The sequence below is a fragment of the Hippopotamus amphibius genome, chromosome 17 (genome assembly GCF_030028045.1).
Source record: "Hippopotamus amphibius kiboko isolate mHipAmp2 chromosome 17, mHipAmp2.hap2, whole genome shotgun sequence".
NCBI lineage: Eukaryota > Metazoa > Chordata > Mammalia > Artiodactyla > Hippopotamidae > Hippopotamus > Hippopotamus amphibius.
This window is the reverse complement of record NC_080202.1, coordinates 48,736,414-48,763,364: the sequence shown is the minus strand read 5'-3', so window position 1 is coordinate 48,763,364 and position 26,951 is coordinate 48,736,414. Positions and strand designations below refer to the sequence as shown.

Below are 26,951 nucleotides of genomic sequence, written 5' to 3'. Positions count from 1 at the left end.
ACAGCATATATTTAGAGTGTACAATTTGGTATCCCAGTCTCCCAATTCATTCCCCCCCCCAACCCTCCCCCCTTTCCCCACTTGGTGTCTGTATGTTTTTTCTCTACATCTGTGTCTCTATTTCTGCTTGCAGACGGCTTGATTTGTACCATTTTTCTGTAGTCCACGTGTATGTGTTAACATATGATATTTGTTTTTCTCTTTCTGACTTACTTCACTCTGTAGGACAGTCTCTAGGTCCATCCATGTCTCTCCAAATGTCCCAGTTTCATTGCTTTTTACAGCTGAGTAATATTCCATTGTATATATGTACCACATCTTTTTTATCCATTCATCTGTTATTGGAGGTTTAGGTTGCTTCCATGTCCTGGCTATTGTAAATAGTGCTGCAATGAACATTGGAGTGCATGTGTCCATGAATTATGGTTTTCTCTGGGTATATGCCCAGTAGTGGGATTGCTGGGTCATATAGTAACTCTATTTTTAGTTTAGCAAGGACCCTCCATACTGTTCTCCATAGTGGCTGTATCAATTTACATTCCCACAAGCAGTGCAAACCAGCAGAATAATTTTAATTCATTAGGATTATTTTCACCCACTATCTAAAGGTGGGTAGATAAGCATGTGAAGTTTTTTGTACTGCCAGGCATGTTGTGAGTACCTTTATCACTGAATTTTATAATAAGCCATTTATAAGGTTTCTTGTTCACCTGTTGGCTCTAAGTTTCTTGAGGGCAGGACAGTGTAGCTGTCCTAATATCCAGCATGGTGCAAGGCACATACTAGACACTTAAAAAATGTTTTACTTAATTCTGTAAGTATGCTCTCCCTCTTGTAAATTCCCATTACATTTTGTATTTCTCTTGTGATATCTAACACCTTCTATCTTGAATTGTACTTGGGTTCACTTTTCCTTAATTCTCATTACCAGACTGGATGCTCCTTTTAGGCAAGAAGTGTTAATAACCTTTTAAAAATGTCCTCCAGTACCTGTCCAAGGCCTTATCTTTGCTAATTCATGATAAAGATTGAATAAATAGTAGATCAAAAGGCATTTTATTTAAAAAAACTACTCCTAGATTAATACTAGAAAATGATTGGAGGCAGCTTTGCCATCTGTATTTTACGTGTTTTAGAAGCAGAGAAGCATTCCTAAGCACAAGAGTATAATTTGCAAAGAATTTTAGCTAATGTATGTTACTAAAATAAAGTTCTTGCTGTGTTTGTTTTGGTTGTTTCTTGGTGTTATTTATAAGAATGCTTAGTGCCTGGACTTTGCCTCTAAAATAGCAGTTTAATTTTAACTTCACAGGCATGCTGGACCGGTTCATTATATGGTTTGGAGAAACCAAGGGAGAGCAAGTGATGCAGGAAGTGGTAGTGGCAGTTTTGTAAATACTCTTCTTTTCATTTGACCTTTTACTGAACTGGTGACAAGACATTTTATTAGATAGTGAGTATAGTAAGAAAGATCTAAACTTTTAAACTTAGAAAAAGGGGTTTGGGGTTTGGGGGGCATATATGCCACTGGCTGTGCATTGAAACATTGTAGGTTGGTGGGATAACTGAGGAGGCAGCCAGCTTGAAAGGCAAAGATTTTCTAGAGTGCTCTCTCATCCTGCACCCTGTGAGATCTTATCTGCTTTGTGGGGGAGTCACAGAAAATTTATGTTGACTTAAGGAATAGTTTAAGAATTTATAGTGACCTCAATAATGAATAAACACTTTTTGGGGTGATGAAAATGTTTTGGATGGTGAATGTAGTGTGGGTCACACTGATTTTTATTTATGATTTTTAAAAAATTATACAAGTATATTTAATAAAAACTTCCCATTTATCTTCCTTTCAACATCTGTGTAAACCACTGAAAAGTTTTGTATATCTTCTCTCGCAAGTTTTACCCTACAGTTTTAAGTAGATTTGTATATCTTACATGTCAATAAACTCATAGCTTTTAAAATTATAAGACTATACTGCATGCATTGCTCTGTGACTTGCTTTATTTCACTTAAGGATAAAGCTCGGAGAATTTTTAATCTTAGAATACACGTGCTGCATACTGTTCAAACCGTACATAGTATTCCATAGTTCATTGTATTTCATATGCCAAAATTTAATCATTTCCCTATTAATGAGTCCTCCCTTCTTCTCTACCTCCCTCATTCCCTTCCTTCTTTCATTCTCTTTTTTAAAAAATTAATAAGCTTTATAATTTAGAGCAGTTTTAGATTCATAGCAAAATTAAGTAGAAAGTATAGAGTTCCTATGTACCCCCGTTCCCACACACATACAACCTTCCTCACATTAACATCCCGCATTTCAGTGGTACATTTGTTAAAATTGATGAACCTACATTGATACATCATTGTCACCCAAAGTCCATGGCTTACCTTAGGGTTTACTTTTGGTGGGTTCTGTGGTTTTGACAAATATATAGTGACATACATCTACCATTGTAATATCATACAGAATAGTTTCACTGCCCTAAAAATCCTCTGCTCTGCCTAATCATCCCTCCCCACCCTTCAACCACTAGCAGCCACTAATCTTTTTGCTATTCACAATTTTGCCTTTTGCGGAATGTCACATAGCTGGAATCTTATAGTCCTTTGAGATTGGCTTCTTTCACTTAATAATATGCATTTAAGTTTCCTCCAAGTCTTCTCATGGCTTGATTGCTCACTTCTTTTTAGTGCTGAATAATATTCCATTATCTGGATACCACAGTTTATTTATCCATTCACCTGCTTAAGGACATCTTGGTTGCTTCCAAGTTTGGGCAGTTATAAATAAAGCTGCTAGAAACACCCATGTATTCCTTTATTTTCCATACAGTGCTAGAGTGAGCATCCTCGTGTGGGCATTACAGTGAGATGGTTGGGAGTAAGATGGAGCCCATTGTTAATTTCCCCCCTTACCTGAGAAATTAATTACCCTACATTCCTTCCGATGCCCTCAGATCTTGAATGAGATTGCATAATTTGAAGCTCCTCAGTGTAGTTCAGAATTTATCTGTTAGTGAAATTATCAGAGTTTATCTGTTGGCAGAGATCAGGTAATTTTGTTCAGTTGAAAGATTTCTCTGGGTATAACTTGTCCAAAAAAGTTCTAGTATGAGCAGACATTTTATGATTACTGTATATTATACTGGATACTCTAGATTTTCCTTAGTCCTTCCATCTTTATATTTTTACTATCTCTTATCTTTGATTAATTGTAGGTACTTTCAAAGATATTTCATGGAATGTATCTGAGACATCTAGCAATTTACCTCAGCCAACATTCTATGGAAAACCGTTCCTGATAATATACTGGTCATTTCACATGCCTTTCAGAGATGGGAAAACATGCAGTTTCCAGACAGTGGACAAATGATTCTTCTTGCTTGTATTGATTTTGTCCTATCATTGTTTATCTTTTTTTTTTTGGTAGAGTTTTTACCTTTTTCAAAAGCCCCAGTTTATACTGCTAGATTTATTTTTTAACTAGTATTCTCATGGTTCACGTTATTGCATTTGTCATTAATTATTTACTTCTCCTGTTATAGTTATGTACATACTCTTCTGAGGTCTTCTGTTCTTCTCTGTTCTCTCTTGGATTATTCACGAGTCCATTTTTTGGAACCCCTCATGCCTTTAACAGATATTTACTAAATGCCTTTTGTGTACCAGCTTCTGTGTCAGATGCTAGGTTTTCAGTGGTGACCTTGCTTTTACAGTCTAGTGAAATGAACATATACTAAATAAACACTAAACAACTATATAGTCGTTAATTACATTTTTGTGCCATGTTTTCTTTCAGGTTTTCTGTGTAAGGAATATGCTGTCTTTTAGATACTTCTAAAAATGTGTTTTTAAAATCAAGGATATGTATTTAAGTGCTTAGCATCTTCCATTAAAACCATGTATTATAAAATATTACCATTTTTTCCAACATTTCCATCATATCTGCGTCATTAACCACTGCATCCTTCCCTGTAATGTTTAAAATTTTTCTTTGAAATGTTTAGTAAACATGGGTATGTGTTTGTTTTTTTTTCCCTTACAAAAATTTCTCTGAAGGAAAGGGTAATAAATGCTCAAAAATGAGTGGCATTTACTTTAAAGTGGCATTTACTTTTCCTTATTTTTTATTTGCTTACTGTTTGAAACATTTTCTTCAGATCCTATAGAACCTTAACAGCATGTTAATAGTGTAATTTATCTGTTAGGTGTAGTTCTAATGTCAAGAAACTTGTTTCTAGAATGAGAAAACAAACAAAAATGAAAGAATAAGTCAATCCACCACAAAACCAGAAATAAGAATAAAAACAACACCAAACCACTGATAATGGAAGTGGATATAGGAATACAGATTTTTTTTTTAAAACTGGCTAACAGAATGGAAAATGTCTGAAATGGAATAGTTAAAGGGAATTCTGTGATTATAGCCTGAAAGGTGCAGAAGTGCAAAAGAGTTAATTTGATTGTATTATTATTACATAAATAGTTAAGTGAAAGGGCGATGTTGTGTTCCTTTTTTGAATAACAGGACAAGAAAACGGCCTTCAGTGTGCAGGAGGGATGAACATTGAAAAGGAAAATTGATTATCCACTAATAAAATAGAGCAAGAAAATATTGAGATAGGATATTGAGTTTCCTGCCTTGGTGGAGCATTAGGACCAGAATAGTCAATAGTTTTCCTGAATGGCTTAGGCCAGGTGTCACAGACATGTAAGCTTCAGGGTCCCGTAGATAACGTAAGGTTTGCATCAGTCAAGTATAAGAGAATTAGAAATGATTGGGGGTCTGTGATTCTCTTGCCAGAGATTTACTTGCCAGCAATTTATTTGATGATTTCTCCTGGAGAGTTAACATTTAAAAAAATTTGGATCTAAAACTTGGAAAAGTAGGATGAAATTTAGCCATATATTACTGTCATAAAGCCAATTAGATCAAACTGTCATTTTCCACTTAGCTTCAATTTTGTAGAGTTTCTATACTAATATTTTATTACAGTAAATTTTCTAGTGGTATGTTAAGTTGAATAAGAAAGTCATTTTATCAGAATGTAGCAATGAGATGGATAATTAGCCTTAAATAAGTATTTTATGTTTCATTTCATTCTTTATACATTTGACTCAATTTTTATAAAATATTTTAGGACTAGCAAAGACAAAAAAAAACCCCTCTATACTTCAGAAAGTGATTATCATTATAATTAATTTATCTCATTTTTTTACTTAAGAATGTTATATTGGTTTATTTTTAGATATAAAATTTTTATTCTTTTTGTGTCATAGTTTTAGTAAAGTTTAAGTAATAATTTGTTTTTTTTATAATATTCTGTGCCTGTACATTTTTTTCCTTTTGAAACTTTGAAGAACTGTACATATATAGCACTAGGGTCTGAGTTAGGCAAATGTTTGAAGTATGACCAGAATTTTGTCAGTTTTTCCTCAAAGTTTGAACTTGCCTAGAATTTCTGTACCCTTCTCTGACACACAGTCACCTTGGTCTTCATTATTCTAGTTCATAACCAGTTTTTGTCTATAGAAGCTTACTTATATTGCGTCCCTTTACTTCTTTACCAGGTTAATAATCTGATGCATCAAGTCTTTGCTCAATTATTCATTGATTTATTTACTGATTTAAGAAGTGTTGAGAGCCTCCTATGAGCTAGGCATGGAGAATAAAAAGAGATAGATTAGGTTTCTCTACTAGGGATTTGATTTGGACAGTGATATACAAACTGAAGAAATTAATTTATTAATTCAATAAATATTTATTTGGTACCTACTGTTTACCAGGTTATTCTCCAGTTATGGGCTTGCAGGAATGAGTTAAATAAGCAGCTCTCATACCTTCGTGAAGCTTACATTCTAGTGGGGGAATTGACAATAAACAAATGTAATTTATGTAATTTGTATGTAATTTATCATTTAGAGATAAATATTTGAAGAAAAATAAAGGATAGAAAGAGATGGGTGAGGGCTTTGGAGCATAAATCATTCCATAGAGTTGCCCCCTCCCTTGAGTTAACGGGGCTGGTCTTATGTACTCCTGTACTAATGAGTCATTGGTGGCTCTAGTCAGTCTAGAGCAGTCCTCTGGAGGAGGGGAAGCAGCTCTCAGCGGGTAACACCTGGAGGGATGGATGCACCTGTAATGAGGATCTGGGTGGGACATCATAGTGTCCACTAAACCAGGATATCTTTTCTTCCCCCACCTCCAAATGAGTTTTCTCATAATTTTTCTTGATGCATTTGCAAAGACTGATGCCAACCTGTAACAGTACTTAAAAAATTTTTTTCATTAGTGTAAGGCAAAATCAGTTAAAGTATGTGGTAGTGCCATACACTCAAAAAAAATTAAACGTATTTTAAAAACAAGAACCAAATGCAATATTACTTCTGGGATTTTTATTCTGGATCACTAGCTTTAGAAATTTCATAGTTTCAGATATTTTAAGTAGATTTATTAAGTGTTTTTTATTTAAGAAGAGACACTGAGGAGGAAGACAAAGCATGGGTTCAAATATGGCCTTAAGCATTTATCAGCTGTGTAACTGTGGACATGCTGTTTTGCTTTTCTTTAATTCAACTTCCTTTTCTTTAAAATGAAGCAAATACTGTCTGTCTTAAAGAGGTTTTGATGAGGACTAAATAAGATATATGTATAATATTTTACATAATATATTTTTCTCACTTGTATACACAGAGAATCTGATATATGAGAAAATAGTTGTTCATTCTCTTCTAAGAAAATATGAATATAAGAGTTTAAAATTTACTATTTAAATTTCATGGTATGAGGCACATGAAAAGCTGCTCAACATCACTAATTATTAGAGAAATGCAAATCAAAACTGCAAAGAGTTATCACCTCACACCAGTTAGAATGGGCATCATCAGAAAATCCACAAACAATAAATGCTGGAGAGGCTGTGGAGAAAAGGGAACGTAAATTGATACAGCCACTATGGAGAACAGTATGGAGGTTCCTTAAAAAACTAAAAATGGAATTACCATATGACCCAGAAATCCCACTACTGGGCATATACCCAGAGAAAACCATAATTTAAAAAGACACATGCACCCCGATGTTCATTGCAGCACTATTTACAAACAGCCAGGTCATGGAAGCAACCTAAATGTCCATCAGCAGATGAATGGATAAAGAAGATGTGGCACATATATACAATGGAATATTACTCAGCCATAGAAAAGAATGAAACTGGGACATTTGTAGAGACATGGGTGGACCTGGAGACTGTCATACAGAGTGAAGTGAGTCAGAAAGAGAGAAACAAATATTGTATATTAACGCATATATGTGTAATCTAGAAAAATGGTACAGATCAACCAGTTTGCAAGGCAGAAATAGAGACATAGATGTAGAGAACAAACATGGACACTGAGTGGGGAAAGCAAGGGGGTTTGGGGTGGGATGAATTGGGAGATTGGGATTGCTGTATATATATTACTAATAAGAAAAAAATATCAAATTGTATACTTTAAATATATGCAGTTTATTGTAGGCCGATTATATCTCAATAAAAGTTCTTAAAAATAAATAAATTTCATATGTTTTAAAACATGAAGTATATTTTTTATATATCCCTACATATAATTTTTTTCAAGTCTTTCAAATATTAGTGAAGTAAGTACTTATGAAGCTTAGAACTTTTACTTCGCAGTCTCTTAAAGTAAGATTAGGGGGAAAAAACCCTAAAAATGGATCTCAAGATGAATGTATAAAACAAATATTCCATAAATGCTTGAATTATTTTTAGAATTCATCACTGTATTTATCTTCACTGGTAAAAAAGATGTTATTTTTGTTTTACATTGTACCTAATGACCTTGCTAAATTCACTTATTAATTCTAATGGTTTATAAATTCTTTTAGATTTTCTAAGTAAGTAATCATACTATTTGTGAAAGTGGCATTTTTGTTTCTTCTGATTCTTTATACTTTCTATTTCATGTTCTTACCTTTTTGTGCTGGCTAAGACCTCCAGGACCATGTTATTTGCAAGTAGTGATAATAAGTGGTCACATTCTTCAGTCTCAAGGGGAGTGTTGGCAGTCATTCACCATTAAGTATGATGTTCGCTATAGGCTTTTTAAAAGACACACTTTATAATATTAAAGAACTTCTGTTTTATTTCCAGTTTTGTGTACTTTTTCCCCCCACATTTTAAAGCTCTTTATTGGAATATAATTGCTTTACACTGTTGTGCCAGTTTTTGCTGTACAACAAAGTGAATCATCTGTATTTATACGTATATCCCCATATCCCCTCCCTCCCGCGACTCCCTCCCACCCTCCCTATCCCATCCCTCCAACTCATTGCCCATCATCAAGTTAATCTCCCCATTTTATGCAGCGGTTTCCCACTAGCTATCTGTTTTACATTTGGTAGTGTATATATGTGAATACTACTATCTCACTTCATCCCAGCTTCCCCTTTGCCCCCCCACCCTGTGTCCTCAAGTCCGTTCTCTACAACTGCATTTCTGTTCTTGCCCTGTCACTGGGTTCATCAGTACCATTTTTTTAGATTCCATATAAATGAGTTAGTATATGGTATTTGTCTTTCTCTAGCTCACTTTGCTCTGTATGACAGACTCCACGTCCATCCACCTCATTACAAATAACTCAATTTCATTCCTTTTTATGGCTGAGTAATATCCCATTGTATATATGTGCCACATCTTCTTTTTCCGTTCATCTGTTGATGGACATTTAGGTTACTTCCATGTCCTGGCTATTGTAAATAGGGCTGCAATGAACTTTGTGGTACATGTTTCTTTTTGGATTATGGTTTTCTCAGGGTATGTGCCCAGGAGTGGGATTGCTGGGTCATATGGTAGTTCTATTTTTAGTTTTTTAAGGAACCTCCATACTATTTTCCATAGTGGCTTAGTTTTGTATAAGTTTTTAAAAAAATCATGAATGAATGTTGAATTTTATCAATTGCTTTTGTTTCAGCTATTGATAATATGATTTATTTCTCTTGTTATGTGGTAAATTATATTGATTTTCATGTGTTAAATCATTTTTGCATTTCTGAATTAAGCCCCCACTTGGTCCTGATCTATATATTGGTAGATTTGATTTTTCCAATATTTTGTTTAGAATTTTTGTATCTATGGCAAAAGAGAGGTCTGTAATATTTTTCTTGTAACAACCTTGTTGACTTTTATTATCAAGCTTATGCTGTCTTTAGAAAACATGTTTGGAAATGCTCCCTATTTTTCTACTGTCTCTAACAATTTGTGTAAAATTGATAATATTTCTTCCTTAAATTGTTGAAATCATTTGGGCCTAGAATTTCTTTTGTGGATGTGTTTATACCTCATATAAAAAAGTTCAAACATACAGATATGTAACATAATTTTACATTTAACACATATATACCCACTACTTAGAATCTTGTGTTAACATTTTGCTATAATTGCTTTATTACACGTGTGCCTTCCCTTCCCTCTATCCATCCATCATTTTGTCTTATTTTTTTAATACATTTCAGAGTAACTGGATATATCAGTATGCTTTCCTCTAACTATTTAAGCATGAATATCATTAAGTAAAGTTCAATATTTTCTTACTTTTTTCTTCTGAAGTAAAATTTTTATGCAATATGTTGCATAAATCTGGTGTGAACATTGGCTGAGTTTTGACAAATGCATGCATGTGTGTATCCCAAGCTCCCTCAAGATACAGAATATTACCATTGTACTAGAAAGTTTACTCATGCCTTTTCTCAGTTAATTCTCATATCTACCCCTAAGAGACAACCATTATTCTGATGTTTTTCCTACTGTATATTATTGCATACATTTTAATGTAAGGTTCTTTCACTCGTATTTTGAGATTTATCTATGTTGTCGGATATATGAACAGTCTATACCTTTGATTGCTGAGTGGTATTCCACTGTTAAGAAAATCCCACAGTTTAGGGAGGGAGGGAATATGGGGATATGTGTATAAAAACAGATGATTGAACTTGGTGTACCCCCCCAAAAATAGTAAATAAATAAATAAAATTAAAAAAAAAAAGAAAATCCCACAGTTTATCCATCTTCCTGTTGATGGGCACCTGTGCTAGTTTTTGGCTGAGATGAATGAAGCTGCTATGAAAATTGTTGTGCTAGTCTTTTTAAGCACATGTTTTCATTTTTCCTGGGTAACTATGTAAGGGTTGGAGTCATATGTTAGGTAAATGCTTAGTTTTATAAAAACTCTCCAAAGCAATTATACCATTATACTCCTAAAGCAATGTATTAAGAATTTCAGTTGCTCTCCATCCTGGTCAATATTTTTTTTTAAGCTCTTTATTGGAATATAATTGCTTTACACTCTTGTACCAGCTTTTGAGGTACACAAAAGTGAATCAGCTGTATTTATATGTATATCCCCATATCCCCTCCCTCCCGCAGCTCCCTCCCACCCTCCCTGTCCTGGCCATCTAAGGCATCACCCATCATTGAGTTGATCTCCCTTTGTTATACAGCAACTTCCTACTAGGTATCTGTTTTACAGTTGATAGTGTAAACATGTCTATGCTACTCTCTCACTTCGTCCCAGCTTCCCCTTCGACCCTCCCCAACCAGCCCCGTGTCCTCCAGTCCATTCTCTGCATCTGCGTCCTTGTTCTTGTCTTGTCACTGAGTTCATCAGTACCATTTTTAGATTCCATATATGTGAGTTAGCATACAATATTTGTCTTTCTCTTTCTGATTTGCTTCACTCTGTATGACAGACTCTGGGTCTGTCCACCTCATTACATATAGCTCCATCTCATCCCTTTTTATAGCTGAGTAATATTCCATTGTATGTATATATGCCACATCTTCTTTATCCATTCATTTGTTGATGGGCATTTCGGTTGCTTCCATGTCCTGGCTGTTGTAAATAGTGCTGCAGTAAACGTTATGGTGCATGTTTCTTTTCGGATTATGATTTTCTTTGGGTATATGCCCAGTAGTGGGATTACTGGATCATATGGTAGTTTATTTTTAGTTTTTTAAGGAACCTCCAAATTGTTTTCCATAGTGGCTGTGCCAACTTACATTCCCACCAACAGTGCAGGAGGGTTCCCTTTTCTCCACATCCTCTCCAACATTTGTTGTTTCCAGATTTTGTGATGATGGCCATTCTGATCAGTGTGAGGTGATACCTCATTGTGGCTTTGACTTGCATTTCTCTGATGATTAGTGATGTTGAGCATCTTTTCATGTGTTTGTTGGCCATCTGTATGTCTTCTTTGGAGAAACGTCTATTTAGGTCTTCCACCCATTTGTGGATTGGGTTATTTGCTTTTTGGTCTTAAGCTGCATGAGCTGCTTGTATATTTTGGAGATTAATCCTTCGTCCGTTGCTTTGTTGGCAAGTATTTTCTCCCATTCTGAGGGTTGTCTTCTTGTCTTGTTTATGGTTTCTTTCGCTGTGCAAAAGCTTTTAAGTTTCATGAGGTCCCATTTGTTTATTCTTGATTTTATTTCCATTTTTCTAGGAGGTGGGTCAAAAAGGATCTTGCTTTGATGTATGTCATAGAGTGTTCTGCCTATGTTTTCCTCTAGGAGTTTTACAGTGTCTGGCCTTACATTTAGGTCTTTAATCCATTTGGAATTTATTTTTGTGTATGGTGTTAGGAAGTGTTCTAATTTCATTCTTTGACATGTAGCTGTCCAATTTTCCCAGCACCACTTATTGAAGAGGCTGTCTTTTTTCCATTGTATATTCGTGCCTCCTTTGTCAAAGATAAGGTGCTCATATGTGTTTGTGCTTACTTCTGAGTTCTCTGTTCTGTTCCATTGATCTTCCTTTCTATTTTTGTGCCAGTACCATACTGTCTTGATCACTGTGGCCTTGTAGTATAGTTTGAAGTCAGGAAGCCTGATTCCACCAACTCCATCTTTCCTTCTCAAGATTGCTTTGGCTATTCAGGGTCTTTTGCGTTTTCATACAAATTGTAAGATTTCTTGTTCTAGTTTTGTGCAAAATGCCGTTGGTAATTTGATCGGGATTGCGTTGAATCTGTAAATTGCTTTGGGTAGTACAGTCATTTTCACAATGTTGATTCTTCCAATCCAAGAACATGGTATGTCCCTCCATCTGTTTGTATTGTCTTTGATTTCTTTCATCAGTGTCTTATAGTTTTCTGCATACAGGTCTTTTGCCTCCTTAGGCAGATTTATTCCTAAGTATTTTATTCTTTTTGTTGCAGTGGTAAATGGGAGAGTTTCCTTGATTTCTCTTTCTGCTTTTTCGTTGTTAGTGTATAGGAATGCAAGAGATTAATTTTGTATCCTGCTACTTTACTAAGTTCATCGATTAGTGCTAGCAGTTTTCTGGTAGAATCTTTAGGGTTTTCTATGTATAATATCATGTCATCTGCAAAGAGAGACAATTTTACTTCTTTTCCACTTTGGATTCCTTTTATTTCATTTTCTTCTCTGACTGCTGTGGCTAAAACTTTCAAAACTATGTTGAATAATAATGGGGAGAGTGGACACCCTTGTCTTGTTCCTGTTCTTAGAGGGAATTCTTTCAGTTTTTTGCCATTTAGAATAATGTTGGCTTTTGGTTTTTCATATATGGCTTTTATTATGTTGAGGTAATTTCCTTCTATGCCCATTTTCTGGAGAATTTTGATTATAAATGGATGTTGAATTTTGTCAAAAGCTTTTTCTGCATCTATTGAGATGATCATATGGTTTTTATCCTTCAATTTGTTGATATGATGTATCACGTTGATTGATTTGCGTATATTGAAGAATCCTTGCCTCCCAGGGATAAGCCCCACTTGATCATGGTGTATGATTTTTTTTAATGTGCTGTTGCAGTCTGTTAGCTAGTATTTTGTTGAGGATTTTTGCATCTATATTCATCAGTGATATTGGCCTGTAATTTTCTTTTTTTTTGTGACATCTTTGCCTGGTTTTGGTATCAGGGTGATGGTGGCCTTGTAGAATGAGTTTGGGAGTGTTCCTCCCTCTGCTGTATTTTGGAAGAGTGAGAAGGATAGGTCTTAGCTCTTCTCTAAATGTGTGATAGAATTCACCTGTGAATCCATTTGGCCCTGGGCTTTTGTGTGTTGGGAGATTTTTAATCAGTCTCAATTTCTGTGCTTGTGATTGGTCTGTTCATATTTTCTGTTTCTTCCTGGTTCAGTCTTGGAAGATTGTACTTTTCTAAGACTGTATCCATTTCTTCCAGGTTATCCAATTTATTGGCATATAGTTGCTTGTAGTAGTCTCTCATGATCTTTTGTATTTCTGCAGTGGCTGTTGTTACTTCTCCTTTTTCACTTCTAATTCTGTTGATTTGCATCTTCTCCCTTTTTTTCCTGATGAGTGTGGCTAATGTTTTATCAATTTTGTTTATCTTCTCAAAGAACCAGCTTTTAGTTTCATTGATCTTTGCTATTGTTTCCTTCATTTCTTTTTCATTTATTTCTGATCTGATCTTCATGATTTCTTTCCTTCTGCTCACTTTGGGATTTTTTTGTTCTTCTTACTCTAATTGTTTTAGGTATAAGGTTAGGTTGTTTATTTGATATTTTTCTTGTTTCTTGAGGTAGGACTGTATTGCTATAAACTTTCCTCTTAGAATTGCTTTTGTTGCATCCCATAGGTTTTGGGTTGTTGTCTTTTCATTGTCATTTGTTTCTAGATAGTTTTTGATTTCTGCTTTGATTTCTTTAGTGATTTCTTGGTTGTTTAATAGCATATTGTTTAGCCTCCATGTGTTTGTATTTTTTACAGTTTTTTTCAGGTAATTGATATGTAGTCTCATGGCATTGTGGTCAGAGAAGATGCTTGATATGATTTCAGTTTTCTTGAATTTACCGAGGCTTGATTTGTGACCCAAATTGTGATCTGTCCTGGAAAATGTTCTGTGTGCACTTGAGAAGAAAGTGTATTCTGTAGTTTTTGGATGGAATGTCCTATAAATATCAATTAAGTCGAGATGGTCTAATGTGTCATTTAAAGCTTGTGTGTCCTTATTTATTTTCTGTTTGGATGATCTGTCCATTGATGTAAGTGGGGTGTTAAAGTCTCCTACTATTACTGTGTTACTGTCGATGTCCCCTTTTATGGCTGTTAGCATTTGCCTTATGTATTGAGGTGCTCCTATGTTGGGGGCATAGATATTTACAATTGTTATATGTTCTTCTTGAATGGATCCCTTGATCATTATGTAGTGTCCTTCTTTGTCTCTTGTAACAATAGTCTTTAAAGTCTGATTTGTCTGATATGAGTATTGCTACTCCAGCTTTCTTTTGACTTCCATTTGCATGGAATATCTTTTCCATCCCTTTACTTTCAGTCTATATGTGTCCCTTGGTCTGAAATGGGTTTCTTGTAGGCAGCATATAGAAGGGTCTTGTTTTTGTATGCAGCCAGTCTGTGTCTTTTGGTTGGAGCATTTAATCCATTTACATTTAAGGTGATTATTGACATGTGTGTTCGTATTACCATTTTCTTAATTGTTGTGGGTTTGTTTTTGTAGGTCTTTTCCTTCTCTTGTGTTTCCTGCTTAGAAAAGTTCCTTTAGCACTTGTTGTAAGGCTGGTTTGGTGGTGCTGAATTCTCTTAACTTTTGCTTGTTTGTAAAGCTTTTGGTTTCTCCGTCGAGTCTGAATGAGATTCCTGCTGGGTAGAGTATTCCTGGCTGTAGGTTTCTCTCTTTCAGGACTTTCAGTATATCCTGCCATTCCCTTCTGGCCTGCAGAGTTTCCGCAGAAAGGTCAGCTATTATCCTTATGGGTTTTCCCTTATGTGTTATTTGTTGCTTTTCTCTTGCTGCTTTTAATATTTTTTCTTTGTGTTTAATTTTCGTTAGTTTGATTAATATGTGTCTCATTGTATTTCTCCTTGGGTTTATTCTTTATGGGACTCTCTGTGCTTCTTGGACTTGATTAATTATTTCCTTTCCCATGTTGGGGAAGTTTTCCTCTATAACCACTTCAAATATTTTCTCAGCTGGTCAATATTTGATATTGTCAGGCTTTAAAAAATTAGCTCTCCCAGTGGGAATAGAGTGGTAGCTCCTTGTAATTTGTATTTACCCAATGACAAATAATGTTGAGCGCTTTTAATATGTGTTTTTAAAGAGTAGTTACATCTTTTTTTTAAAGTGTCTATTCAAATCTTTTACCCATTTAAAAATTGAATTGTCTCTTTATTATTGAGTTGTAGGTGTTTTTTACATATCTTGGATGTATATCTGTGTTAGGTATATGTTTTGTGCATAGCTTCTCCCAATTTGTGACTTGTCTATTCATTTTCTTAATGTTATTTTTGATAAGCAGATTTTTTTTTAATTTTAATGAATTTTATGGTTATTACTTTCTGTGTCTGGGAATCCTTTGCCTGCCTCTAAATAATGAAGATATTCTCCTGTGTTTTCTTCTAAAAGCTTTATGATTTTAGCATTTATGTGATGTTTGATGTTTGATTTACTTTGAATTAATATTCATGTATAGTCTGAGACACAGATCAAGGTTAATTTTTTAAAAATGGATATCTACTTGTTCCACCACCATTTGTTGAAAAGACTTTCCTTTACCCATTAATGACTGTTGAAAATAGATGACAGTATAAGTATAGGTCTTTTTCTGGGCTGCCTATTCTGTTCCATTGATCTATTTGATGAATCTTATGACAGGACTCTACTGTCACAATTACTGGAGCTTTATAGAGTAAGTCTTGATTTTGGGTCTTATAAGTGCTTCAGCTTTTTTGGTAGTTTCGAAGTTTGCCGTGGATGTTCCAGGCTCTTCACAGTATCTTATGCATTTCGGAATCAGCTTCTCAATTTCCACACAAAAACATGCCTGCTGGAATTTGGTTGAGATTGTATTATTTCTTTAGAACAATATAGGGAGAATTGACATTTTAAAGATATTGAACTTTCCAATCTGTGAACATAATATATAAGCATACCTTGTTTTACTATGCTTTGCTTTATTGTGCTTTGTAGATAACTGTGTGTTTTACAAATTGAAGATTGGTTTATGGCAGCCCTGAGTCGAGCAAGTCTCTTGGCACCATTTTTCCAGCAATATTTGTTCACTTCATGTCTCTGTCACATTTTGGTAATACTTGCAATATTTCAAACATTTTCATTTTTTATTATATTTGTTATGGTGATCTGTGATCAATGATCTTTTTAAAAATTGAGGTATAGTTAATTTATACAATGTTATATTAGCTTCAGGTATGCAGCAAAGTGATTCAATATTTTTATTGAATTCAACATTAAAAGTTATTACGAGATAATGGCTATAAAATACCTTTGTTGCTTATCTGCTTTATGCACAGTATTTTGTGTCTCTTAATCCCATACCCCTAATTTGCCTCTCCCTTTTGGTAACCACTAGTTTATTTTCTATATGTGATCAGTGATCTTTGATGTTATTAGTATGACTTGCTGAAGCCTTGGGTGATGGTTAGCATTTTTTAGCATTAAAGTATTTTAAAATTAAGGTACGTATAATGCATTGTTTTCTCAGACGTAATGGTATTGCATACTTAATAGACTATAGGATAGTGTAAACATAACTTTCGTATGCACTGGAAAACCAAAAAATTTGTGTGACTCACTTTATTGTAGTATTTGCTTTATTGCAGTGGTCTGGAACCACAATATCTCTGAGGTTTGACTGTATTTCCACTTACTTAGGTCTTCTTTAATTCTTTTTAAAGCAACCTTTTGTAGTTTTCATTGTCTTTTGTTAAGAATTTTTGAGTCTATGTTCATGAGGTATGTAGACTGTAATTGTCTTTTCTCATAATCTCTGTTAGGTTTGGGGATTAAGATAATGTTGCCCTCTTAAAATGTGTTGGAAAGTATTATTTTTATTTTCTTAAAGAATATTTATGATTGGTGTTATTCTTAAATGTTTGCCAAACTTCACCAGTGAAACAGTCTGGCCCGGTACTTTGTGGGAAAAGTTTTGAGAAATTCAGTTTCTTTAATAGGTTTAGAGCTAATTAAGATTTTCTGCCCAAATTAGTGTCAGTTTCATTAAGTTGCATTTTTCAAAGAATTTCTTTCATGTAAAATGTTAAATTTGGTGTAAAGTTGTTTGTATATCTTCTTATTTAAAAACAGCTGTAGTATCTGAAATGATGTCCCCTATTTCATTCCTTTTTTTTTTTTTTTTTTTTTTTGCCTTTACATTTTATTTTATTTTATTTTATTTTTTTTTTGGGGGGTACACCAGGTTCAATCAACTGTTTTTATACACATATCCCCGAGAAGAAGCGAGAGAGTAGCACAGACATATATATACTACCAACTGTAAAATAGTCAGTGGGAAGTTGTTGTATAACAAAGGGAGTCCAACTCGAGGATGGAAGATGCCTTAGAGGGAATACGGGGATATGTGTATTTCATTCTTGATATTGGTAATTTCCATCTGTTTTTCTTCTCTTTTCTTTTTTTAATATTTATTTATTTACTTACTTTATTGGCTGTGTTGGGTCTTTTTTGCTGTGCGTGGGCTTTCATTTTAGTTGTGGTGAGTGGGGGCTACTCTTCATTGTGGTGTGCGGGCTCCTCATTGCCGTGGCTTCTCTTGTTGCGGAGCACGGGGTCTAGGCGCATGGGCTTCAGTAGTTGCAGCTCATGGGCTCAATAGTTGTGGCTCACGGGCTTAGTGGTTCCGCGGCATGTGGGATCTTCCTGGAGCAGGGATTGAACCCGTGTCCCCTGCATTGGCAGGCGGATTCTCAACCACTGCGCCACCTAGGAAGCCCCCGTCTGTTTTTCTTGATCAGCATTGCTACTAGCTTTTTTAGTTTTACTAGTTTTCATAAATCCAGTGTTTGACTTTGTTGATTTTATCCATTTTGGATTTGTTTTCTGTTTCACTCATTTCTACTCTTTACTCTTTCTTTCAATTAATTTCTTTGGATTTGATTTGTTGTTTGTTTTTGAACTTCCTGAGATAGAAGTTTAGCTATTGATTTTGACCCTTCTCTTCTAATACTGCATTTAAGATATACATTTATTTATAAGCATTGCTTTAGTTGTATCCTATATGTTTCCATAAGTCATTTATCACTCATTGCAAATATTGTAAAATTTCCATTGTGATTTCTTTACTTTTTTTTGACTCATGGGTTATTTAGAAGTGCATTACTTAATTTTCAAGCAGTAGGGGATTTTCTCAATTTTTAAAAATTACTCATTTCTAGCTTATTTTCATTGTCATCAAAGAATATACTCCCAAAGACTTAAGTGCTTTGAAATTTATTGAGACTTGCTTTATAGCCCAGCATATGGTCCATTTTGATATGTGTTTTCTGTATAGTTTGTGTATTCTTTTTTTACTTGGAAGAGCATACTATATATATATACTTTGTAAGTCTAGTTGGTTAAGTAGTTCAAATCTTCTATCAGATATATCTTAAGTACAATTTTTGTCTGTTTGATCTTGTAACTGTTGACAAATGTGTGTTAGATCTGTCTGTATTATTTATTAGTCTTGGGTATTTTTGCTTTATGTATTTTTAAGCTTTATTGTTGGGTCCATTCAGATTTAGAATTAAGGTATCTTTTTGTTGGTAAGACTTTTTAATTATTAAGAAATATCTTTCTTGTGTTAAGTCTACTCTGATATTAGCATAGCTATGCTAGCTTCCTTTTAATTGGTTTTTGGATGGTATATCTTTTCTTGTCATTTTATGTTTAATATTTCTGTGTCCGTAAATAGCCTTTTAGTAGAGTATTTAACATAATAACAGATATAATTTGAGTTTAAAGCTACCAGCTTACTATCTGTTTTACATTTTATCCACAGGTACTGTGCTTTTTCTCTCACTTCTTACCTTCTTTGGTTCAGTCAGGTATTTTAATTAGTCTTTTCTCACCTCAGTTAGCTTTTAATGGCTATGCTAGAAATTACTACATGAATTTTGAGTTGTAGCAGTCTAATGTAAATTATTAATTCTACCACTTCCTGCAAAAGGCAGACATTTATCTTGGACACTTTAACTTCGTTTATCCCACTCCTGACCTTTTTTGTCGTTGTTATGCATTTAAAATCTCTTAAATATTAAACTTAACAAGTTCGTAATGTTAAATTTTTTTGCAATCACTGTTCGTTCATATTTGCCAATATACTTACCTTTTCTATGGCTCTTCCTTTTTGCATTTCTATGTTTTTTTCTAGTATCATTTTTCTTCTGTTGGAAGAACTCCCTTTTAGTATTTCTTTTACTGATAAATTCAGTGTTTTTGTTCTGAAATCACCTTTATTTCATTTTCATTTTTCAAACCATTTTAAACTGTGAGTAGATTTCTTGATTGGCACCTCTTTTCTTTCAAAAATGTTAAGAAGTCATTCCATTGTCTCATGCCATTTATCATTTCTCTTGAAAGTTCTATCTCAGTCTATTGATTGCTGCTTCTTTCAATGTGTTTATTTTTCCCTTCGCCTTTTAAAGATGTGGCTTTATGTCTCATCAATGTTAGGAAATTGTTGATTGTTTTCACTTCAGATAATGTTTCTTATTTTTTCTTGCTTTCTTCTGGGCTTTCAATGATATGTATGTTAGAACCTTTCAAAGGATTCTGTATGCCACTCATACGCGTCTGTAGTTCTCAACCTTTAATTTCTTTGTGCTTTGGTCTGGAGATTTTCTGTTAACCTCTGTTCTAATTCACGTTTGCTCTATTCAATTGCTTTGTTCAATCTGCTGCAGGCGCCATGTACTGACACTTGGGAGATTTTGCTGTGCAGAGCAAGGATATAGGAGCAGTAATTGGACCTTGTGGGAATAAAGAGAGGGGCTTACTTATTTTGTTTTTAGTTAGGACATACTAGCGTGTTTATATTGTGACTGGAATGATTCAGTAGAGAGAAAAAAATTAAAGCTGTGTGAGAGAGAAGAGGAAGATGATTTTTAGATAAAAGTTCTTGAGAAGGTGAGAAGGGACGTAATCCAAAGCACAATTAGAAAGATTTTCCTTTGATGGGAGTGGGACATAAAGAGGTTAGTAGTGTATCTGTATGCTCATGTACTCATGTATATTAGTTGTCTTGTGAGATGGAATTCTGACTTGACCAATAGCTGCTCTAAGTTCTTGATTCTTAAACTTTAGGTGTGTGTATTGAGCATATGGACAAATTGTCCAAGAAATGGAGAGTCTGGTGAAAGGATAAGCTGTATTTACCTAATGTTTTCTCTTTCTGTGTACCCTCAGTGATATCTACCTTTGTCTCTTAGGGCACTCAAAGTATTGTAGTATGGTCTTTTAAAACAATTTAAATGTTTAATTAAATTATTTAAATAAGTGTTTCTGTCATGTAGATCAAATTTCTGTGCTATATATTTAAACAGAGTAGTTAATTCCTTATAGCACATTGAAAGTTAATTCTTAATAGTATTTTGAATAGAAAACCAAGTTTTCTAACATTTTCCCACATTTTCTTTACAGTTTTGTGAGCACTAGAATAGCACAGCCATGTTTCGGAATAGTCTCAAGATGCTTCTTACTGGAGGGAAATCAAGTCGTAAGAACAGATCAAGTGGTGAGTGACTCTTCTGCATTTATTCTGTGTGATGTTTTAGAAAAGAAAGTTCTCTTAGGGATTTGAATTAATGCTGCAACACTTTATTTATTTATTAAATGGCTTACCTAATTTAGCAAAAAAGAAAGTTTACAGTCCTATAGGCTGTCACACTCTTTATTAAGAGGAACATTTGACCATTCATCAGGAATAGTCAGGTAAAGGAAGAGTTTGTGAAGGAAAAATATTTATTTGTAATGTATGAGTGTGTAATGCTTCCATGAACTACATTTTTTTTTTTTTAAGAACTTTTATTGAGATACAGTTAACAGACAATAAACAGCATATATTTAGAGTGTACAATTTGGTATCCCAGTCTCCCAATTCAGTCCCCCCCAACCCTCCCCGCTTTCCCCACTTGGTGTCCATGTGTTGGTTCTCTACACCTGTGTCTCTATTTCTGCCTTGCATTTCCTCTTTCATAGCTGTTAGCATTTGCCTTATGTATTGAGGGGCTCCTATATTGGGTGCATAGATATCTATAATTGTTATCTCCCCTTCTTGGATGGATCCCTTGATCTTTATGTAATGTCCTTTCTTGTTTCTTATAACATTTTTTATTTTAAAGTCTATTTTATCTGATATGACTATTGCTACTCCAACTTTCTTTTGATTTCCATTTGCATGGAATATCTATTTCCATCCCCTCACTTTCCGTCTGTATGTGTGCCTAGGTCTGAAGCAGGTCTCTCGTAGACAGCATATATATGGGTCTTGTTTTTGTATCCATTCAGCCAGTCTGTGTCTTCTGGTTGCTGCATTTAGTCCATTTACATTCAATGTAATTATTGAGATGTATGTTCCTATTACCATTTTCTTAATTGTTTTGTTGTTGTTTTTGTAGGTCCTTTTCTTCTCTTATGTTTCCCACTTAGAGAAGTTCCTTTAGCATTTGTTGTAGGGCTGGTTTGGTGGTGCTGAATTCTCTTAGCTGTTGCTTGTCTGTAAAGCTTTTGATTTCTCCATCAAATCTGAATGAGATCCTTGCTGGGTAAAGTATTCTTGGTTGTAGATTCTTCCCTTTCATCACTTGCAATATATTGTGCCACTCCCTTCTGGCTTGCAGAGTTTCTGCTGAGAAATCAGCTGTTACCCTTATGGGAGTTCCCTTGTATGTTATTTGTTGTTTTCCCCTTGTTGCTTTTAATAACTTTTCTCTGTGTTTAATTTTTGTCAATTTGACTACTATATGTCTTGGGGTGTTTCTCCTTGTGTTTATCCTGCCTGGGACTCTCTGTGCTTCCTGCACTTGGGTAACTATTTCCTTTCCCATGTTAGGGAAATTTTCAACTAGAATCTCTTCCAATATTTTCTCAGGTCCTTTCTCTCTCTCTTCTCCTTCTGGGACCCCTATAATGCAAATGTTGGTGCATTTAACATTGTCCCAGAGGTCTCTTAGGCTGTCTTCAGTTCTTTGCATTCTTTTTTCCTTATTCTTTTCCGCATCAGTGATGATCACCATTCTGTCTTCCAGGTAAATTATTTGCCCTTCTGCCTCAGTTAATCTGCTATTGGTTCCTTCTAGTGTATTTTTCACTTTAGTTATTGTGTTGCATATCTCTGTTTGTTTGCTCTTTAATTCTTCTAGGTCTTTGGTAAACTTTTCGATCTTTGCATCCAGTCTTTTTTCAAAGTCGTGGATCGTCTTCACCATCATTATTCTGAATTCTTTTTCTGGAAGGGTGCCTATCTCCTCTTCATTTAGTTGTTTGTCTGGAGTTTTATCCTGTCCCTTCATCTGGTACAAAGTCCTCTGCTTTTTCATTTTCTCTCTCTTTCTGTGGCTGTGGTTTTCAGTTCCACAAGACGAAATGCTGCTGATACTGCTTGATACTGCTCTGAACTACATATTAAAGACTTTCCAGACCTGAATTTACTTTTTATTTATTTTTTATTTTATTTTATTTATTCATTTATTTTTTTTGGTGCACGGGCTTAGTTGCTCCGTTGCATGTGGGATCTTCCTGGAGCAGGGATTGAACCCGTGTCCTCTGTATTGGCAGGTGGATTCTTAACCACTGTGCCACCTAGGAAGCCCCTAAATTTACTTTTGCATTTACATGTCAAATTATTTCAGTCCTAGATACTCTTTGGGTAATGAGACTCAAAATAATAGGAACTGTCCACAAAGGGTTATAGAGAAAGTGAAATATAAATTGAACATTTTTACACTCATTAAAGTAAAGACTTTTTTTAAGAAAATAAGAGTTTAATTCCTGGCTTTTAAGGTAAAAACAAACCAAAACTGTACAAATGCTTTTTTGTGAGAAATGTTGAAGATTGATGTACTAACTGTTTTCTGCAAATGGGTTGTCGATATTTATCATGTTCTTTCCTTTAATTGACGTAAATATAGTTGATCTGCAATATTGTGTTAGTTTCAGTTGTACAACATAGTGATTCAGTATTTTTGCAGATTATATACCATTATAGGTTATTATAAGATAATGGGTATAATTCCCTATGCTATATGGTGTATCCTTGTTGGTATTATATTATTTTAGTCTTTTCAGTTCCCTTAATTTTTATGCATTTTACAAGTTTTCATTAGTAATAGATTCATTATCATTGTCTTCAAAATGTTTTTTAGCTCTCCTTGTGATTTCTTCTTGACCTATAGGTATTTAAAGTATAAATGCTAATATCCAAACAGTTGATGATTTCCTGGTTATCGTATTATTAACTTAGCTTAATTGTACTCTTATCAGAGAACTTATCCTGTATCATTTTCTTTCCATATTTACTGAGATTTCCCTTACAGCTCAGCATATGATCAATTTAGCCTAATGTTCTAAATGCACCAAATAACGTGGATCCTGCAGTTATTGGGTGCAGTGTAGGTCAGTTTTTATTAATGGTGGTCCTCAAACATTTTACATCCTAACTTATTTTTAAAAAATTATTTACTGAGAAAGGTGTGATTAAATCTCACACTATGATGGTAGAATTGTCTATATTTGGAAGCTATCTTTTTAGGCACATTGTAATTTAGAATTACTATATCTTCCTGGTGAGCTGCTTTACCATAATGAAATGTCCCTCTTTATATTTAATAGTGCCTTTTGTTTGAAAGTTGACTTTATCTAATGTTAGTATAGCTATCCTAGCTTTCTTTTGATTCGTATTTATGAGGTACAATTTGTTCCATTCTTTTATTTTTAACATCTCTATGGTTATACTGTTAATAGCCCATAGTTGAGTTTTCTTTTTTTATTCATTCAGACAAGTTTTTTCTCTTAAGGGAGATGTTGGATTGTCTACAGTAATTCAAACAATGATATATTTGGGTTTAAATATAACATATTTCTCTGTGTTTTGTGCTCGTCCTGTTCTGTGCTTGTTCTCTCTCCTTTATTGCTTTATTTTGGATTGATCAAAACATTTTTTATATTCCATATCTCTCCTTATTGACTTGGAGATTATGTACTCTTGTAATTCATTCAGTGGTTAGCTTAAAGAGTAAAATATCAACCAAAGTTTAGTATCAATTGGTACTTTTACCCTCTTCTTGAACAATGCAAGAGCCTTGGAATCTTTTCTCCTGTATGTAGTTCGGCTCCAAAAGACATTATTGTTGTTTTATGTAATCACCGTTATTTGGATTTATTCACATATTTGACCTTTTTATTGATTTTCGTTCCCTCCTGCTTCCTTCCCTTACTAGATGAGGTCACCAAATTTCTTTTTGTTTGTAGAACACCCTTTATAATTTCCGTTAGTTGGGATCCTGATGTGGCAATTTTACTTTGCTTTTAGTTATTTGAAAATGTCATTATTTTGCCTTTATTTTCACAGGATGTCTTTGCTGGGAGTGGAATTATAGATTGGCAATTATTTTCTTTCGGCACTTTGGAAAATTGCTCATTGTATTCTGGTTTACTGAATTATTTCGGGTGCAGAGTCACCTGTCAGTGTAATTGCTCCCTTTACAAAGGAAACCTATCTTTTTTCTCTTTGTTTTTAGTTTTCTACATTTACATTGATGTGCGTAGGAATGATTTTCTTTTTAATCTATCTTTATTTGTCTTCTGTTTATTTATATTTGTAGGATTCTTTGAATCTGTGGCTTGATGACTTTCATCAATTTTGGAAAGTTATTACTCATTATCTCTTCAAATTTTATCTTTTTCTCTTTCTCCTTTCTTTCTAGGACTAAGTACAGTTACACATTTGATAGACTACATGCGTGTCATCGATGTCTCTTACACTTTCTTTCTATCCTTTTGTCTCTGTATGCTTTATGCTGGATAGTTCCTTTTTATCTTATAGTTCACTAATTCACTCTTCATTGGTATGTAATCTGCTCTTAACCATATTTAGTTCTTAATTTTAGTTTTTGTTTATTTCAATTCTAGAACTTCCATTTGCTGCTTTAACTTTTTTTTAAATTTGGAAATAATTTTTAAAATTTATTTATTTTATGGTCTGCATTGGGTCTTTGTTGCTGCATGTGGGCTTTCTCTAGTTGCAGTGAGCGGGAGCTACTCTTCTTTGTGGTGCACAGGCTGCTCATTGTGGTAGTTTCTCTTGTTATGGAGCACGGGCTCTAGGTGCATGGGCTTTTGTAGTTGTGGCACACGGGCTTATTAGTTGTGACTTGCGGGCTCTAGAACGCAGGCTCAGTAGTTGTGGTGCATGAGCTTAGTTGCTCCGCAGCACATGAGATCCTCCTGTATCAGGGTTCGAACCAATGTCCCCTGTATTGGCAGGCGAATTCTTAACCACTGCACCACCAGGGAAGTCCTGGAAATAATTTTTTAATTAATTTTTTTGGACTGTGCCGTGCGGCCTGCGGGATCCTGGTTCCCCTAGCAGGGATTGAACCCAGGCCCTTGGCAGTGAAAGCACAGAGTTCTAACCACTGCACTGCCAGGGAATTCTCAAAATTTGGAAATAATTTTAAGCTTACTGAAAGGTTGCAACAATAGTACAAAGAACTCCGTATACCCTTCCATAGATTCATGAACTTTTCACTGCATTTGTTTTATCATGCTCTCTCTAAGTACACACACACAGTGTCTCCATCTGTTCCCTACTTCACCCTTTCTCTCTCACTCACTCTTTTATAAATCACTTGAGGGTGTGTTAAATACATCATGCTCCTTTACTCCTAAAAATTTCAGCAGGTATTTCTTAAGGAAATTTGTCTTTATACTACAGTACAGTTATCAACCTCAAGCAATTTAAGATTGATACAATACTTTTATCCAATCTACCATCTGTTTTCCAGATTTTGTCAGTTTACCTAGTAAGTTTTTTAAAAAAGAATTTTCCCCCTTCCTTTCCAAAATCCAATCCAGAATCAGGTATTATATTACTTGTTATGTCTTTGTACTCTCATTTAATTTGAGACAGTTTCTCAGCCTTTCTTGATGCCTTTGAAGAATAACTAGAATGCTCCTAATTTTATATTTGTTTGATTTTTTTTAATGATTAGATTCTGGTTATGTATCTGTGGGCTGAATGTTACATAAATGTTATACATGTTCTTTTTCTTCTTGGTGTATCACAGCTGGAGGCACATAATGTCCATCTTTAACTCATTAGTGATTTTGATGACCAGATCAGGGTACTGTCGAGTTTCTCCGAGTTTCTCTGCCATATAGATACTTATTTTCCCCTTTCAACTTAAAAACACTCTGCAGGTAGACACCATTAGGTTCTTTTTATTTTTTTCTGTTCTTTGTCAGTAGTATTCTCAATCTTGTCTCTTATTTCTCTGAACATAGTAAGTCTGTATTTATTTCTATATTTTTCTGTCTTAAAATCCGTATCTGGTAACTCTAAATATGTCTTTCTGTTGGTTTTTACTAATATAATTTTATTTCCTTCTGTGCCTAGTGTTTTTGTTTTTGTTTTTCCCATGAGCTTTTCATTTTGGGTTAATTTTAGTTTTACAGAAAAATTGCTAAGATAGTGCAGAGAATTCCTGTATACCCTTTACCTAATTTTCCCTATTGTTACATCTCATATTACCATGGTGCATTTGTCAAAACTAAGAAACCAACGTTGGTACGTTGCTGTTGACTAAACTCCAGACATTTATTTGGATTTCATTAGCTTTTTCATTGAAGTCTTCATTGTGTTCCAGAGTTGAATCCAGAGAACTACATTGCATTTAGTTATTGCATCTCCCCAAACATTGATTGGATTTAGCAGAAGACAAATAATAGTTGACATCACCCCACTGGTCACTTTTTGACAGAAACACACGTGCACACACATGGACACAGAGTCACACATACATGTCAGAGATCCAAGCTGCCTCCAAATTTGATATTTAAAGAAATGGTTTATCCAGAATTTGTTTTCTGGCTAAGAACTATGATTTCCTTAGATACCTACAGTTTTTCCCTTTTGACACCAGCAGTAG

At 34.4% G+C, this 26,951-nt stretch overlaps 1 protein-coding gene across 14 annotated transcripts in view; it reads left to right on the top strand.

Moving 5' to 3' along the window:
* TANC2 (tetratricopeptide repeat, ankyrin repeat and coiled-coil containing 2) overlaps positions 1–26,951 on the top strand; it is a 342,062-nt gene that overhangs the window by 26,010 nt on the left and 289,101 nt on the right. For 9 of the 14 annotated variants that reach the window (XM_057716532.1, XM_057716531.1, XM_057716525.1 and 6 more), the window contains one exon: positions 20,446–20,539. The exons of 4 other annotated variants lie outside the window; for them this stretch is intronic. In XM_057716532.1, coding sequence (XP_057572515.1) covers positions 20,473–20,539 — 67 coding nt within the window. In that variant the 5' untranslated portion in view covers positions 20,446–20,472. Of the gene's footprint in view, positions 1–20,445; positions 20,540–26,951 lie in introns of those variants that run through there. One more of the 14 variants, XM_057716529.1, reaches the window with a different exon arrangement.